This window comes from Bubalus bubalis, chromosome 8, assembly GCF_019923935.1.
Source record: "Bubalus bubalis isolate 160015118507 breed Murrah chromosome 8, NDDB_SH_1, whole genome shotgun sequence".
NCBI classification, from domain to species: domain Eukaryota; kingdom Metazoa; phylum Chordata; class Mammalia; order Artiodactyla; family Bovidae; genus Bubalus; species Bubalus bubalis.
In genome coordinates, this window is record NC_059164.1 from 100,854,523 (window position 1) to 100,872,484 (window position 17,962).

Below are 17,962 nucleotides of genomic sequence, written 5' to 3' on the forward strand. Positions count from 1 at the left end.
CAATAAAATAAATTTTTAACAAATCAGCTAATATACCTACCCCACTGATATAAGACCCATTACCTTTGGGTTAGGAGAGGAATCATAGCAAACAGGAGGACATGGAGTGCCTGGAATGTAAAGTGAGGTCATCCTCTCTCAGGAAAAATGAAAAAGGAAAGAAAAGCACCAAAAAAGAAAAAGGCAGCTTGAGCTAAGGAAATCAAACTTGGACTTTACGACTTAGTCTCTAAGAGTAAACTCTATTCATCGCCAACTTGGCAGGCAGGGACCAATGAAGCAAGTGCACAGAAGTACTTTTGATTTCACAGCTGCAATCCCAGGCAAATAGTGCTTAAAAGGATTCCTGAAGTTTTAAGCCTAGTCTTCAGTATGTTTGACTTCATAAAAGAAGCTATGTTCCTGGAAATCTGAAAATGGAGCCGGGGCTTAGATACTCGAAGATGGGTCAGTGAACAATACTGAAAATGATCAAGTCTTGTCGGGAGCTACAGGAATCCTGAGAATGAGGAAGACACACATGCAGTGAAGTGACGTTTACATGAAAACGCCGACACCTACGCTCCAGTCCAGAGTCGCTCTGGGCTCCTTCGCTGGACCGTTTGCAACAGGAAGGCTGAGGGGATGCGCAGGAGCCAAGTGCTGCAGGCCTGCCCGAGAGATTGCTTTCCTGCAGCAAGAAGGAAAAAAAAAAACACAAAAACCAACATCAGAAGGTAATACAGAGCTGAAAATTTCCCTTGGGGTAGAAACGATGCCTGAGTTAATCTTGCACGTATGAAAATCTTTGCAAATGTACTGGAATCTCTAAAGTGCATGGTAGGAACCAAGGGTGGCAGGTCTCAAAAGACAGGAAGATTGAGGGGGCCGCCTTAGGGACATTCAGGGAAGACAGCAGAATGCAGGTCTCTGTTTGCAGAAAAAGACCTAAGGTTGAGGTGGTCACAGTCCTTGGACAATTTTAAAGCTGCCAGAGACTAAAAGCAACTAAAGCAGGTTTGTGAGGTCATTGATTAAAATTCCTCCATTTCCCAGCAAAGAGCTCTCCAAGCTGGTCACCACCCCCAAGTTCACTGTTACATATCTCAAGAACATCCTCCCTTGCCCTCGCAGAGGATGTCTACAGTTGACTTGAGGTTCTAAGCGGGAAAAGACTGATTCGTATCCTGGAAATCACACAATGCAAGACCAATATTTTATCAAAGTCTGGGGTAAGAAAATTCCAAAACACGTTGGTCGGATTTTAGGTTTGTTGAGTGGAACATCACAGAATTTGGGTCAGAAAGGAGGGATGGAATCAGGAGAGGTTGAGAAAGTCAAGACTGACCTAGGCAAAGATAAGACATAAGAGGAGTTGCTTTAGCAAGCAAACATGCCTATTGCTGAGCAAAGAGGAGGGAGGAGATAAGGGCAGAGTGGAGAGAATGAGGAGAGCAAGATAAAGGAAGAAAGCAGGGATCGCCCACGAAGAGCTTGTGGTTCCATCATGAATAATAGAAGGCCAATTTCTGAATAGCTCCATCAGAAATGTCAGACAATGGTCTTGAGCTTAAACAGGAGTGCTGATTTGTGGCTTAACTAAGTGGCTCCCTGGAAGGGAGAGGAGCAGTCCTCTTGGGAGTGTCCATGTGTGCTCTGAGAACAACCTGAACTAGAATAAGGGGTGCCTTGTGATGCTGCAGCTCTGAGTCCTGAGTCTGGGGTGGGCTTGGGGCGGGGGTGGGGAGGGCAGGAATCCGAGCTTCCACATGCTTCCCAGGTGCTTCTTTCTGTCTCTAACGGCTTCACACTGCTCTATGGGAGCGTGGAAGGATTTTAATCTAAAATGGAACTAGACACTATGAAATGGAGAATCTCCCACATGTGCCCTCAGGCAAACAAAACCTAAGTGCTAAGAGACTGATTTCCAGTAAATGCCTGATTTTCAGGAGACAGATGCTTATCCCTCCAACACAGAATATCTGCCAAGCATCTCTCCCCATCCTCAAGCCAATGAGCTTGCTGCTTAGAGTCTGTCTGGGCTCTCACCACTTTACTCTCTTTGACCATAAGGACACTGCATCCCAAACTATCGGGAGACTTGCCCACAGCTCGCTACAGTCTGCATGTCCCACACTGCTCTTCCTCTGCTGAGTGCGCGTGTGCTCAGTTGCTTCAGTCATGTCCAACTCTTTGCAACCGTATGAACTGTTGCCCCCCAGGCTCCTCTGTCCATGGGATTCTCCAGGCAAGAATACTGGACTGGGTGGCTGTGCCCCCTCTTCAGGGGATCTTCTGACCCAAGGATGGAACCCGTGCTTCCTGCATCTCCTGTTATATCGCAGGCGGATTCTTTACCACTGAGCCACTCAGGGAAGCCCCACTTCCTCTGCTATTCCTATATAAACTCAGTATCTGGTCATTCAAGCTCGTTTCAGTTCACTTCCTTATTTAGGTGGATAGAACAAGTATCTTGGGCAGGTGAGGGGCACTGAGTACCCCAGGCCTATCCAGGAGGAGGAAATCGGCAACCACTTCATTGCCCACTTGACCCCCCATAGCTCCCTGCAGCCTGTCTCACAAGACATGAACAAGACTGAAGGAACCTGCCACCTCTGACACTGGACCTGCAGATGCACCAAATCCCCAGGGAGGCCCAGATCCTCATACAGAGGAGAAAGGCGACACACCACAGTAAGATGGGATCTCATGACAACCCAGCAGAACCTTGCTGGACTCTAGATGACAGATGATCTCCCTGTACTGTTCACTGACCTCTGCAAGCTCCACCCAGTCACATCATTTGTAAAGGTGAGCAAGGTGAACAGCAGCCCCCAAACCCAAAGAAAGGCTGAGCAGACTCCAGAAAAGAAGCCAGTCAGTCATCAAGGATCAAGTATGCCTGAGAGTTCAGCTGATGTCCAGCCTTCTTCACCTGTCCTTCTTCATCTCCTCCTTCCCCTCACTCCATTATATATTCCATTTTGTTGAGCCATAAGGAAAGAAGACTGGAAGATTCTTCTTCTTCTCCTTCTCCTTCCCCCTCCTTCTTCTCCTGCCTTTTTTCCTCTCTTTCTCTTATATTCCTACACAGGAAGTCCCAGAAACACTGGACAGGTCTTCAGTAATTGAAAGTGATCATATCAAGCTTGCCAGCAGCCTACAGAAGCTCCCACTGGGCAGCAAGGAATGTACTTGCTTTACATAAGCCTCCCAAAACAGTCATCACACATATGTAGGCCTTTAACGAAGACAGTCTGATGACACAATATTTTTTCCCTCACTTTCATCAAGGCAAATAAGGAATAACATCAATTTTGGCCCCTGACTCCAAAGTATATTCCATTTTTTTGAGCCAGAAGAAAAGAATACTAGAAGACTCTTATATGGTGAGACTTCACTTCCTCCCCCAGGCATTTTTTCCTCCAGCTGAGTTCAAAGACCTTCTTCAGCATTTTTCATTAGGACTTTTCTCTGATTTACCCTGTATGGTGATTCTCAGTCACAGTTTTTATCACAAGAAAGTCAGATCTCTGTGGAGTCAACATCTACAGGTTCCACTTTTGATTCCCTAACAGTTATCACAATCTAAATTTAAGTGTTCTAGCCAAAAAAAAAAAAAAAAAAAAAAAAATGGTGCCTAAACACAAAGTCTTAGGACAGCTGAAGAATTCCTGAATTTCAAGTGAATGAGAAAAACACAGATCCTTCATTTTTTCATGAATGGCCACAGAGAGTTTTGATCAGAAAATAGAAAGAAGAGAGGAAATAAAACTCTATTATCACAGAGGACACCACAGGACAAATGAGTTTAACTCATCAGAAGCTGGAGACTGACCCCCCAAAACCTGATTATTTTTGCTGATGAGGACTGCCAGCAAATTGCTCAGAGAGTAAAATTAGGATGCAAGGGATACATACATCTCTAGAAGAGCAATGTGGTTATAAGGTAAGAGACATACTAACATTTAACCCTGGACGCGTGGCTGCATGTATGCTCACTCGTGTCTGACTCTTTGCAACACCATGGACTGTAGACCACCAGGCTCCTCTATCCATGGGATTTCCCAGGCAAGAATACTGGCATGGGTTGGCATTTCCTTCTCCAGGAGGTTTCCTGGACCCATGAATCGAACCCACATCTCCTGCACTGGCAGGCAGATTCTTTACTACCGCGCCATCTGGGAAGCCCTAACCCCGGATAAGCCCAGCAATGAAACCTCAGTCAAATCACACTTTCACTCAGCCTGTGAATACAAATGATTAAGGGCTTTTGTTGATTATTCCCCATTGTGGATGCAAATTTAAGGTTGGCTTTTTTGTAACATTAATAGAAGAAAATTGTATATCTACCACACATAAAAACATTAATTAGGGGGGAAATAAATAAGAAACTTCAAAGTGGCTGCCAGTTTGTAACTGTAAATGGGCCTCACAAAAGGATATTACATAAGAGAGAGAACAGGAAAAATATATAGAAGTAATAAAGGGGGTGGGAGGTAACTTCTGATTATAGCTTCCCATTCTTCCAAATAACCATGGGAGAAAAAGCCTTTTTTTCCAATAGTTCATACATGTATACACACTTTGTTCCAAAATAAGAAAGCAATTTCATTATTTCTCAGGCCTCAGATAACATTAGTATAAGTGATTTTTCTATTTGGATTCATCTTGGTTGCAAAAGATGACATTTAAGAATCTGATAGAATTTGATGTGTATTGAGGGGGTTTATGCTGCAGTTTACTACAATTAAAAGAAAAACTCAATGGAGTTTCAACTTTCATTCTTTCCTCCTGCTCAGAATCCTCCCAAATCCACAGTAAGTAAAACCATGAAATGCCAATAATTCTTTCTATTAACTTTACAAGAATACTTTGTCAGGTGATGACTATAATGGCCAAAGAGTCTTTGAAAAGGTGAAGTGTGATATTAATGGTGAAACAGATACAAAACCAAAATGTTCTAAAATGCAGTTTCAGGCACACAAAGTCACAGTTGATGTCAATTACCTGCCATGAAAGACCGTGAGCATATTTAAAGTACAAAAACCATCATACATTTTAAATAGTATTCTATTATTTCCTTCACTTCATTCAATAAGACTATAAACTCCTAAAGGACAGGGCTCAATTCATCTACTAATCTTATTATGTTCTAGCCCGGGGTAGACACAGCATATATTCAATAAATGCTTTCTGAGTTAATGAATGAACTTGACCAAGAAGCTAAGCCAAACAGCTTGCTGATTAGATCAAGGGTTGAGAAATCTGATTAGGATGATTTGAATTATATCCCAGGCCTTCCATTTCAGTGATATTCTTTCCTGAGAAAGCCAAAAATCCCTCAAAGAAGCTCTTTAAAGCTAAAGGCAACTAGAGGGAGAATCCAGTGTTAAGAAGCCTAAGAGACCTCGAAACGGCTTCATGGTCAACATTAAAATGGAATCTTTTGCTACAGCATTTGTAAAGGGCATATGGTAGTCAATATTTTCTTAATGCAAATTATTGAAATAAACATGCAGCATGTACTCTTCATAAAGAGAAAGGATCTTTTTTTTTTTTTTAATTTATGGGAAAACATGTAAGTGGTTTTTACTGGGCCAGAATCCTTTGTAATTATTCATTCTGCAAATTTCTTTCAGTTCAGGTTGGTTCTCCTGTTCTTCCAGGTTGATGTGGCTCCCAGAATTGATCCATCCCCATCTTGCAAACTCCCTCTCCGAGTGATGCTACCTGCGGAGACAGAATGAGGAGCCCAACTGCTGGGAGGAGAAGCGCCAAAGAGTTAGGAGGTCTCCTTAGCCAAGAAGTCTCTTAAGACAGGCAACTTTCACACTAGAGATCGGTGGACTCATGTCCTTGTTCTAGAAAAGGAACCAGCTGCATCAAAAGTTATTCTGTACCTCGGTTTAATTCCCCAAGTACCTTAAGCAAAATCTTAATTATGGTACATGTTGGTGTTTTCCCTCCATTAATTGCACTAACTTTGCCTATGCTCACAGCAGCCCACAGTGCTTCTTGGTTGATCCAGACAAACTGCCTGTCATGTTAAGGGGAGTCTACTCAATAAAAAAAATTGTCTCAAACCCACACAAATTTCAAATATTTTCCCAGAGATTTATATAGAGGAAAAAACTGTGTAATTATTTGAGCCTAAACCTTAATTCATTTTAATATGAAAACAGAGTATTTTTTGACCATCTTAACATCTATGAACATTTTCAGGAATATAATTATTACTGAAACAAAGGTTGGATTTAGGTACCTAAGGGTTGAAAGGCATTCAGAAAATCACCACTGGTGTTGAATCTTCAACATGTTATACATGGATGACTCTACACTGGTATCTGTTACTTTCACAGTGATTCTCAACCTTTGCCTATGATGGGACTTGGAGAATCAGTCTACTTAAAGGCCTTCCAGGTATTTCTAACATGAATTGTGAGCTGAGAACTACTGTTCTATATAAAGGTGCATGCATCTGACCACTTCATTATGTCTGCTAATGTGACTAAGCCCTAGCATTTATATACTGAAATACATTTATTCATTCACCAATGTATTTACTACTGAATGTCTATTTCATACCAACCACTGTTCTAGAGGTTTAAGATACATGAATGAAACAAGCACACACAAACTGTTGCCTTTGTGAAGCTTCTAGCAGGAAATATATTTTGCCAGGCACTGCTTCATTTTACATTCCTTATATATCCCTCACGAGGCAGGTACTTTTATTATCCCCTAATTTACAATTAAAAAAATTATAGCACAGAATGGATAAGCTACGTGTCCAAGATCACACAGGTGGGAAGAGGTTCAAGTAAGATTTGAATCCAGGCATCTTACTTAACCATGTACGTACTTAACCATGACCCAAACCACGCTTACATGAAATGGTGACAACACACACTTACACAGCAAAAGAGACACATGACACAACCAGCCTCTTGCCATGCTACTTTTGTAGTTGTTGCAGTTATAAGTGTCTGATCTCTATAAGAATGCAAGCTTTCAGAGAGAGGCCGATTAGAGAGGCATTCGATCACACGGGTTGAGAACACACCCTACCTCACCCGTCACCAAGTTGCGTGACCTCTCTTAGCCTTTCCTTGTATTTCAAATCAGAACAATGTTACCCAACTCAGAGAGTAGCTCTGGCCATTTTCTTAAACATGTGCGGGATGCCTGGCACATGACAAGCACAATAAATAGTCATGGCTATTACCGGTCTCGCATATGCATCAGCCGTCCTCACAAGCATCCAGCCAAGATGAGGTATATGGTAAATCTCTGAATAAATATGTGCTTTTTATTTGATTGCTCTCAAATATTCCAAGTTCCCTGGACACTGCTGTTCCTTCGATAAACATTTAACAAGCTTCTATTATGTGTCAGACAGTTCAAAGGGGTTATTCAAACAGATTCTTCTTCCAGTCATCGTAAATAATTCCACGGTTGCCAAAGGAATGAATCACTTTTCTTCCCTGACTTGTCTAACTGCCTAGAGCAAAATTAAGAAGCACCACACACTCCCCTCAGATAAATTTACCAACATATTAAAAAAAAAATGCAATCCAAATGACATTGGAAGTATTTAATGATATTCATGTAAATGACTGCAATACCAAAAAGGCAACTGTTTGTTTGTTTAATCTGTAAAGCGGACTGGCTGCTACATGCCCCTGGGAACTTGGGAACCCACTGTTGGGATTTATTTCCCCAGTCTAGTTCATCGTCAGCACATTCCTAGAGCAGCGCTGGCATGGGGTTGGTGTGCAATGCGGCAATGATGTGGACATGAGGCAACATTTCTTAACTGGGATTCTCTCAGGAGTTAATGACATTCTTCTCCTTAAGATATCAGTTGAGGTAATCCCTGGGGATGGATAAAAAGTAATCATACTATTTGGGGTTGAATTGTGTTCCTGTATCAAATTCATCTGATGAAGGCCTAATCCCCAGGATACACCAGAATGGGACTTTAATTGGAGAGAAGGTCTTTACAGCGATAATCAAGTTAAAAGAGGGAATTAGAGTGGGCCCTAATCCAATACGACTGGGGTCCTTATGGAAGAGACAATTTGGATAGATACACACATAAGGAGAACACCATGTGAAAATAAAGGCAGAGATCCAGGGATGTGTGTATGAGCCAAAGAAGGCCAAGAATTGCCAGAAAACCACAGCACCTAGAGGAGCGAGGCCTAGACCACATTCTCCCCTACAGGGTCAGAAGGAATCAACCAGCTGATCTTAAACTTTCAGCCTCCAGAACTGTGAAACAATAAATTCCTATTGTTTAAAAGTGTTTGGTACTTTGTTAATGACAACTCTAGCAAATATACATGCTTTAATAGCAAATACACTTCAAAGCTAGATCCACAATCTTGATTTAGTATGACAGGGTTTTCCAGTTCAGTTCAGTTCAGTTGCTCAGTTGTGTCCAACTCTTTGCAACCCCATGGACTGTAGCATGCCAGGCCTCCCTGTCCATCACCAACTCCAGTCCATCACTCAAACTCATGTCCATTGAGTTGGTGATGGCATCCAACCATCACATCCTCTGTCATCCCCTTCTCCCCCCACCTTCAATCTTTCCCAGCATCAGGGTCTTTTCAAATGAGTCAGTTCTTCACATCAGGTGGCCAAAGTATTGGAGTTTCAGCTTCAACATCATTCCTTCCAATGAACACCCAGGACTGGTCTCCTTTAGGATGGACTGTTTGGATCTCCTTGCAGTCCAAGGGACTCTCAAGAGTTTTCTCCAACACCACAGTTCAAAAGCATCAATTCTTCAGTGCTCAGCTTTCTTTATAGTCCAACTCTCACATCCATACATGACTACTGGAAAAACCATAGCCTTGACTAGATGGACCTTTGTTGGCAAAGTAATGTCTCTGCTTTTTAATATGCTGTCTAAGTTGGCCATAACTTTCCTTCCAAGGAGTAAGCGTCTTTTAATTTCATGGCTGCAATCACCATCTGCAATAATTTTGGAGCCCCCCAAAATAAAGTCAGCCACTGTCTCCACTGTTTCCCCATCTATTTGCCATGAAGTGATGGGACCGGATACCATGATCTTCATTTTCTGAATGTTGAGCTTTAAGCCAACTATTTCACTCTCCTCTTTCACTTTCATCAAGAGGCTCTTTAGTTCTTCTTTGCTTTCTGCCATAAGGGTGGTGTCATCTGCATATCTGAAGTTATTGATATTTCTTCCAGCAATCTTGATTCCAGCTTGTGCTTCATCCAGTCCAGCATTTCTCATGATGTACTCTGCATTTAAGTTAAATAAGCAGGGTGACAATATAGAACCTTGACATACTCCTTTCTGGATTTGGAACCAGTCTGTTATTCCATGTCCAGTTCTAACAGTTGCTTCCTGATCTGCATACAGATTTCTCACGTGGTCTGGTATTTCTATCTCTTTCAGAATTTTCCACAGTTTATTGTGATCCACACAGTCAAAGGCTTTGGAGAAGTCAACTCCAAAATGTTGACTTCTGTCCCCATGAAATGCTGGGTACTTTTCAATCATAATTCTACCCTTCAGAAACTAATAATACTTCAGAACCACACTCCTATGAAAAATCAGTGTTAAGAACAACAGTTTCACACAGACAGTGAGCATCTGATAAGTTCTATTTGATTCAACAATGAAGTAATGAACAGAGGAGACAAATGCAAAAACCAAAGTCTGTATAAGAAACTGGGTATGATAAACTGATTATTTTTAATAATCAGGAAGAAAGTGCCTAAAAAGACTTCTAACTCTGCTATAACGATAGATAACTTTCTACAAGTTAATAAGACCTTAGCCCCTGTGACATTAACCTCTCTTTGGTCTATAAAATCATGACACATCAGCCTTTCACAGGTCAACGTCTAACTTTTTATGGGGATATAAACTGCCAGCACCTCTATCATTTGTGGATAATTAATCAAATATACAGAGACAACAAAAATATAATATCCAAGAATATCAGGTAAGATTCACATTACTAAGAAGCAAGGTTCTACTTCTTTTGGAGCAGACTAATTAGAATATATATGCTCTAGTAAAATAACATTTAAAAAAAATCAAACAATAACCTTTTTCCATTGTCAGAATTTAGGATAACTTTATATTCCCTACGCATGGTTCAAACTACAAATTAGAATTTGTTGTGTTGCTGTTGTTGGTATTTCCCTCATGGCTCAGTGGTAAAGAATCTGGCTGCAGTGTAGGAGACGTGGGTTCAATCCCTGGATCAGGAAGATCCCCTGGAGAAGGAAACAGCAGCCCACTCCAGTATTCTTGTCTGGGAAATCCCCTAGAGAGAGGAGCCTGGCAGGCTACTCATGGTTTAAACTATTAATTAGAGTTTGCTGTGTAGCTTTATATATGTCTAGAATATTTTGAAAAATCTCATAAAATATATGATCTTACTCTCCAAACAATAATAATAGCAATCTGCTAGATATCCAGTATGCCTTGGACATTATTTTAACGGTTTTCTCTGAGGCTAGAAGCAGATGCTTTCAAGTTTACTAGAGAGCTTGTTGGGGAGTGAGGGGAGCAGGACTGGCAAAGTAAGAAGTTGAACCGTGATGCAAAGCTGGAATGCCCTTCAGAGCTGTCCCAATTTCAGGCAGAGACGCTACTTTCAACCTCCACATCAATCAGTCATTGGGTGCAGGCAGCCCCCTGGAGAAGCATAACATGGTCAAGAGACTCTCTTACGTTGAGGCAATGCCTGAGGAGGGGCTCAGCTGCAGACTCTCAGCAGCCAGTGCTCCTGGAAGCTGAAAAAAATAAGCACCTTGGTCCTGAGAAGGCGTGCGGGCAGCAACCCACAAAATCCACCACACACCTCTCTAACACTCACGACAAACTAGAAAATGGATCATTTTATTATGCCCATTTTACTGATGGAACAACCAACTTTAGAAAGTTTAAGGAAATTATAAAAGCCATCCAGCTCAGAAGTAAAGAGGCCAAGACTAAAGCCCAGATGTCTGGTTCCAATGGCTCCACCCATCTGCATTCCCTCTGAAAGGGAGGAGGGAAGGGAAGGAAAGGCATAGGAGAGAGAAGGATGGACAAGATGGTACAGGGGCTGGGCAGACAGTGGCTTGAAGCAACCCAAGAGATGCTCTGGTGCGTGGAGGGCAGAAGGGCATTTTAAGGACACAGTCTAATGTCCAACTGGAAGCTGAGCTGCTGTCATGGAAATGCCCCTCCTCTCTATTTCCCACCTGCTCTTATGTCTTCAGAAAAGCCTACTCCTGGCTTAAAGGCAGTTGGGTTTTATGAATGTGAAAACTGAAGAAGAGGCTGAATTTTACATCTAGGTCAATGAATATAGAATAGACTGCCTACTGGGATAGAAAGATAATCCGAAATTGAACAAATTTAGAAAAAGCATGAGCCTCAGAACAGAAATAACCTTACGAACGTAAGCCCTTTGGGAAACCACAGAATTTAGGGGAAAGAATTTAGATTTCCATAGGGTTGTTCCCAGTAAAACTGGCAACAGAAATTGTTTATCTTTAGAGCCGTCCCTTCCCTGCTTCCAGGATGGACACTTTCCGACTGCCTTCAGTTTCTCGTCACTCCCGGCGCCTTTGCTGCTACCACCACAAGCTTGTTCAGCTGGTAATGTCACTGAGGAGATAACACAACACAGCTTCATCAACTGAAAACAGTTTAGGACATGTCCCTAAGAAGGGTGTCGACAAGAGACCTGTCTTGTCAAAGCTATGGTTTTTCCAGTAGTCATGTATGGATGTGTGAGTTGGACCACTAAGAAAGCTGAGCACTGAAGAATTGATGCTTTTGAACTGTGGTGTTGGAGCAGACTCTTGAGAGTCCCTTGAACTGCAAGGAGATCAAACCAGACAATCCTAAAGGAAATCAGTCCCGAATATTCATTGGAAGGACTGATGCTAAAGCTGAAGCTCCCATACTTTGGCCACCTGATGTGAAGAACTGACTCATTGGAAAAGACCCTGATGCTGAGAAAGATCGAGGGCAGGAGAAGGGGGTGATAGAGGATGAGACAGTTGGATGGCATCATGGACTTAATGGACATGAGTTTGAGCAAACTCCAGGAGATACTGAAGGACAGGGAAGCCTGGTGTGCTGAAGTCCATGGCAAAGGGTTGGACACGACTGAGCAACTGAACTGAACTGAAGAGACTCGTGAAAATGCAAAAACCTTCATGATCCAAAAGAATGGAGTCAAATGATATTCAAAGTGGTCAAAATAATTTCCCTAAGCTACAACCCCAAATACTGCAAAATAGATGGGGGGAGGGTGGGGTTAGAGGCAGCGACCTACTGCTTACTTTGAGACCAGTCCTAGGATAATGCTAGGTTTACAGAGAGGCTTAAGAACGTAGATATGTCTTCTCAACTGGTGTCAGGGAGAGAGGGTTCCTGGTCATAAAGAAAGCTCACTTCAGATAATTCAGACAAAAAGACTTTCATAAAGGAATTATTTTAAAGTAAGATTACGGGGACTTCTCTGGTGATCCATGGTTAAGAATCTGCCTTCTAATGCAGAGAACTCGGGTTCAATCCTTGGTCAGAGAATTAAGACCCCACACGCTGTAAAGTAACGAAGCCCATGTGCCACAACCACTAAAGCCTGTGCACTATGGAGCCCACGCAACACAACTAGAGAGCTCGTGTGCCACCGTGAAAGATCCCAAGTGCCGCAACCAAGACCCAGTGCAGCCAAACACATAAATATTTTAAAAGGAAGGTTAGGGAGCAAACCTCTCCCTGAACTCAACACTTACAATAAAGCTCAAGAACCCAGAGCATGTGGTGTTGAAGGAAAGAGATGTCAAGGTACCCAGAGACTAGACACCAGGTGAATGTTTGAATGGTGCAATAAACCACAATCAGTAATAATCAGTGTATATCTCAGCCTTCTCTTTAGCAGACAAAGGAAGTACAGGATCATCAATCTCTTCTCACATTTCTTATTTTCAAATCTTTTAGTCACATTTGTAACTCTACCAGGCTTTGTCTGAAATCAACTTGGCTCTTTACTGCATCTCTGGGTCCAACGTAGAGAGCAAAGTACCTCATTTGAGGTCAAATAACTAGTCAGTGGTGGAGCCAGGAACAGAAATCAGGTCTCACCTCAGCCCAGCCAATCTACATTATCACTGTATGGCTATCATCCATTCCACCCAGTTTGGCTTGCATGTGTACATGTTCTTTCCATTTTTCCTGCCCGACACCCCCAGCAACTAATTCATCACCACCCAGATCTTCATGCTTCATATGTATCCTTTGGGACTAACAAAAAAGAAAAAACGTGCAAGTGTTAGTTACTCACTTCCGACTCTTTGCGACCCCATGGACTATAGCCCACAAGGCTCCTCTGTCCATGGGATTCTCCGGGCAAGAATACTGAAGTGGGTAGCCATTTCCTTCTCCAGGGTATCTTCCCAACCTGGGGATTGAACCTGGGTTTTCCAAATTGCAGGTAGATTCTTTACTATCTGAGCCACACAGGGAAGCCCCAATAATAACAAAAAAATCATGACTAAAATTTTCAATAAGCTAGAAAGAGAGAAAAAGTCTTCAATATGATAAAAGAGTTGTCTGAAAAATCTACAAGTAATATTATGCATAAGATTTTCTCCCTAATATTGAAACAAAGTACATCTACTTTCACCGCTTCTATTCAACATTATTTTAGAAGTCTTTTAGAGTAAAAGAGAAAAATAAGTAAAGAAAAAAAATATTGGGAAGGCAAAAGTAAAATTTTAATTTGCAGATGACTTAATTGTGTAAAATCCCAAGTAATCTACAAAAATCTACCAGAATTAATATGTGAGTTTGCAGTCATAGTGTTCAGAAGCCATATACAAAAATCTCCTGTATTACTACATATATGCAACTACAAATTGAAAAATAAAAAATTTAAAATATCATTAAAAATGACATTCAAAAATGAATTATGAAGGTATATATCCAAGGAAATATGTATATGACCTATACTGAAAACTACAAAACTTTACTGAGAGAAATTAAAGAAACTGTTAATGAACGAAGGTATCATATTTGTGTATTGAAAGACTCAATACCGTTAAGATGTCAAATCTTCTGAAACCCAACTGGTATTAAAATATTTATATATATATATATATATATATAATACATAAAATAGTAAAAAACCTTGAAAAACAATAAAAAGTTGAAGGACTTTCACTACTCAGTTTAAGACTTACTATAATGACAAATCAAGAGCATGCGATATCAAAGAATGGATAATTAGGTCAATGGAAAAGAATAAAAGACTTCAAAAATAGACTTACACATGTATGACTTCAAAAGAGGCACTTAAATCAATGGGGGAAAGAATATCCTTTTAACATATAATCTTGAAAAAAAAAAAGGTTATTCATACTGTTAAAAAATTTAACCTTGATCCCTATCACACACTGTATACAAACAATGCTACAAGAGGAATCACAGATACAAACCTAAATGGTAAAACTATTAAGTTTCTAGAAGAAAACATGACCTTGGAGTAGACAGTGATTTTTTTTTTTTTTTTAGATATAATGCAAAAAGTTCTAACCACACAAGAAGAAACTGACAAATAGGAAATCATCAAAATTAAAAACTCCTACTTATCCAAAAACATATCAAAAGATACTTCTTACTCTGCTATTCCCATTCCTGTGCCAACAGTAAAAAAGGTTGTGTCAAAACTTCTGAAAAACTGCTCCTTCATAAATAGCAATGAGAACACTTGCAAAATTGTCAAAATCATTATTTTTGAGAACTCTGGAAATTACCAATTGATCAGATGAGGCTGGCAGCAGCGCTGCCCTTGGTTAGCTACTAGGGCAGGCTGAGCCCCTCGTCTTAGGCCAATGGTAGCTTCAATCTGCCCCACTGACCAGGGGTGCAGCCCACTCAGGAGTCAAAGCCCACTCCGTCAGCACTGACCATCCCCACCAAGATTTCGTCTTCTCGTCCACCCGATGGCAGGACGGAAACTGCATCAGCCTGCAGTCTTCTAACGTCCAGGATTTGCTGTTAATGTTGTTTGCCTCCAACTCACCCAGGACTGTGATGATACTGTCTCTCACCCCCAGCCCCAAATTTCAACCACCTGTTCTTGAGAGCCTGAGTGAGGTCAATTTTCTGAAATTTCAGGGAACCAAGAACTTGAAAGGACCCCAATATTCGCTCCATTTTGCCTGGCCAATCCCCACCAAGTCATCTGTTCGTGATTTTGTCTCTTCTGCTGGGATGGCCCAGCAGCCACGTCCATGGACTAAGCAAAGGCCCCAGGGGCACTGTCTGTCAGGCCTTTATGCAGACACCCTTAACTTGCAGGACTATTCTCTCTGAGCCCTCTGCCTCAACCTCTAGTGGCAGCTAGAGAATGAAAGAAATCATGAAGCTTTCCTTTCTAACACTGTAGTCTGAACAAAGCAACATGTTCCCGCCTATCCTCTGTGTTTACTGATTTACAGGATTGGAAAGAAGGGCTGGGTGGAAGAATTTTCTAGCCCTCTCAATGGGCAGCTCTGGCAGCATTGCAACTTTAGAACGTGTCCTCCTTAGTATGTTTGTAGTCTTCAGCTTTGACACTTGACCATAAGTCCAAGGTAACAGGAAAAAACCCTCCACTAAGGGTTTTTCAGAAAGGGGGAGGCAGTTTATATTTAGGAAAAATAAAATGAGTTTCAGAATCAGACTTTTAGACACTCGATACTTATATTCATAGTAGCACATGCCTATATGTACTACAGAGCAGTGCAGTGAATTGCTGGCTGTACAGAAGGACAGCACTTACGGTCCCTCCCCTTGTTAAGCAACAGATAATAAATAATAAATACATGAATTATTGCTGAGAGATACAACTGTTATAAAGGGGATGATAGGAACAAGCGGTGTAGAATGGAAATGATGGTGATAAGGGACCTGACCAGGAGGAGATGAGAGAAGCAGGATTTAAAGTAATCTGGAGTGGAAGTCCTGCTCTCCTACTTGCCAAATACACGATCTACCATGATTTAATGTCTCAGACTCAATTTCTTCATCTGTAAAACAGGAAGAATAATTTACACCACATTGGGGTTGTTAAAATTTAATTAAGAATATTAAACACATCTTTTTCCTATTACTTTCCTAGAACACAATAAAGGTTTTTTAAAAAGGCATCTAAGGATTAACTTTATAACTCTAGACAAGCCATGTACAAGCTCCAAGCCTTCTTTTACTCAACTATAAAAGAGAGAAGGCAATATCTTACAGACTGTATGAGGCTATAAACTACCTTTCAAATAAAAATATGTCTTTGTAAAGTTCTAATGTCCTTGATATGATAAAGTAATGAATATACACTCTTAAGCTTGGTTTGATTTATCATGAAACTAATGAAGTTTAAATATTTTGGGCCTCTCACTTGTATGGGCCACTGTGAGTATCAGGTGTCACAGAACTTTGCATGTGGGAGTGTGAGACATGATATAGTGAGGAAGGATTTACATGTAAACATTCCTGGTGTGTTGTCAGGAAAAATAGGGGTACATATCAAAGAGTCCATTCATGGGTCTACAGAAAATATGTCTGTCTCGGATACTGGTACTCGATGATAGAAGGAAAAAAAACTCTTTCTTGAATATTAGGCTGTAAACTAGCCCTTACATAGGTTTGCTCCCTGAGTTGTCCCAAAGATTCAACCCAAATATTTAGTATAAAGTAGTTATGGGTTAATAAATGTTCCCAGACCACTTGACCTGCCTTTTGAGAAACCTGTGTGCAGGTCAGGAAGCATCAGTTAGAACTGGACATGGAACAACAGACTGGTTCCAAATAGGAAAAGGAGTCCGTCAAGGCTGTATATTGTCACCCTGCTTATTTAACTTATATGCAGAGTACATCATGAGAAATGCTGGGCTGGATGAACCACAAGCTGGACTCAAGATTACAGGGAGAAATATCAATAACCTCAGATATGCAGATGACACCACCCTTATGGCAGAAAGTGAAGAGGAACTAAAAAGCCTCTTGATGAAAGTGAAAGAGGAGAGGAAAAAAGTTGGCTTAAAGCTCAACATTCAGAAAACGAAGATCATGGCATCCAGTCCCATCACTTCATGGGAAATAGATGGGGAAACAGTGGAAACAATGACAGACTTTATTTTTCTGGGCTCTAAAATCACTGCAGATGGTGATTGCAGCCATGAAATTAAAAGACGCTTACTCCTTGGAAGGAAAGTTATGACCAACCTGGATAGCATATTAAAAAGCAGAGACATTACTTTGCCAACAAAGGTCTGTCTGGTCAAGGCTATAGTTTTTCCAGGAGTCATGTATGGGTGTGAGAGTTGGACTGTGAAGAAGGCTGAGCGCTGAAGAATTGATGCTTTTGAACTGTGGTGTTGGAGAAGACTCTTGAGAGTCCCTTGGACTGCAAGGAGATCCAACTAGTCCATTCTAAAGGAGATGAGTCCTGGGTGTTCATTGGAAGGACTGATGCTAAAGCTGAAACTCCAATATTTTGGCCACCTCATGTGAAGAGTTGACTCATTGGAAAAGACTCTGATGCTGGGAGGGATTGGGGGCAGGAGGAGAAGGGGACGACAGAGGATGAGATGGCTGGATGGCATCACTGACTCGATGGACGTGAGTCTGAGTGAACTCCGGGAGTTGGTGATGGACAGGGAGGCCTGGCGTGCTGTGATTTATGGGGTTGCAAAGAGTCGGACACGACTCAGCGACTGAACTGAACTGAACTGAAGTGTCTAAGGAGTAAATACAAGCCCTCCCTAGAAAAACCAATTCTTTAAATCTACATCTCAAAGAATTCCAAGAAAGTACCAAAACACATGAAATCTCTTATCAAAAATCATAAACACAGAAGAATCAACATGTACAAGCCAGCAAAAGCAAAAGACTCTAGAATACTAAAATTGTCATGACTAGAATATAAAACCACATTTGGTGTCTTTAAAG

At 41.3% G+C, this 17,962-nt stretch overlaps 1 protein-coding gene across 10 annotated transcripts in view; it reads right to left on the reverse strand.

Annotated features, from left to right (window-relative positions):
- DGKI (diacylglycerol kinase iota) overlaps positions 1 to 17,962 on the reverse strand; it is a 502,019-nt gene that overhangs the window by 317,922 nt on the left and 166,135 nt on the right. For all 10 annotated transcript variants that reach the window (XM_044946917.2, XM_044946916.2, XM_044946915.2 and 7 more), the window contains exon 2: positions 562 to 670. In XM_044946917.2, coding sequence (XP_044802852.2) covers positions 562 to 670 — 109 coding nt within the window. The remainder of the gene's footprint in view (positions 1 to 561; positions 671 to 17,962) is intronic.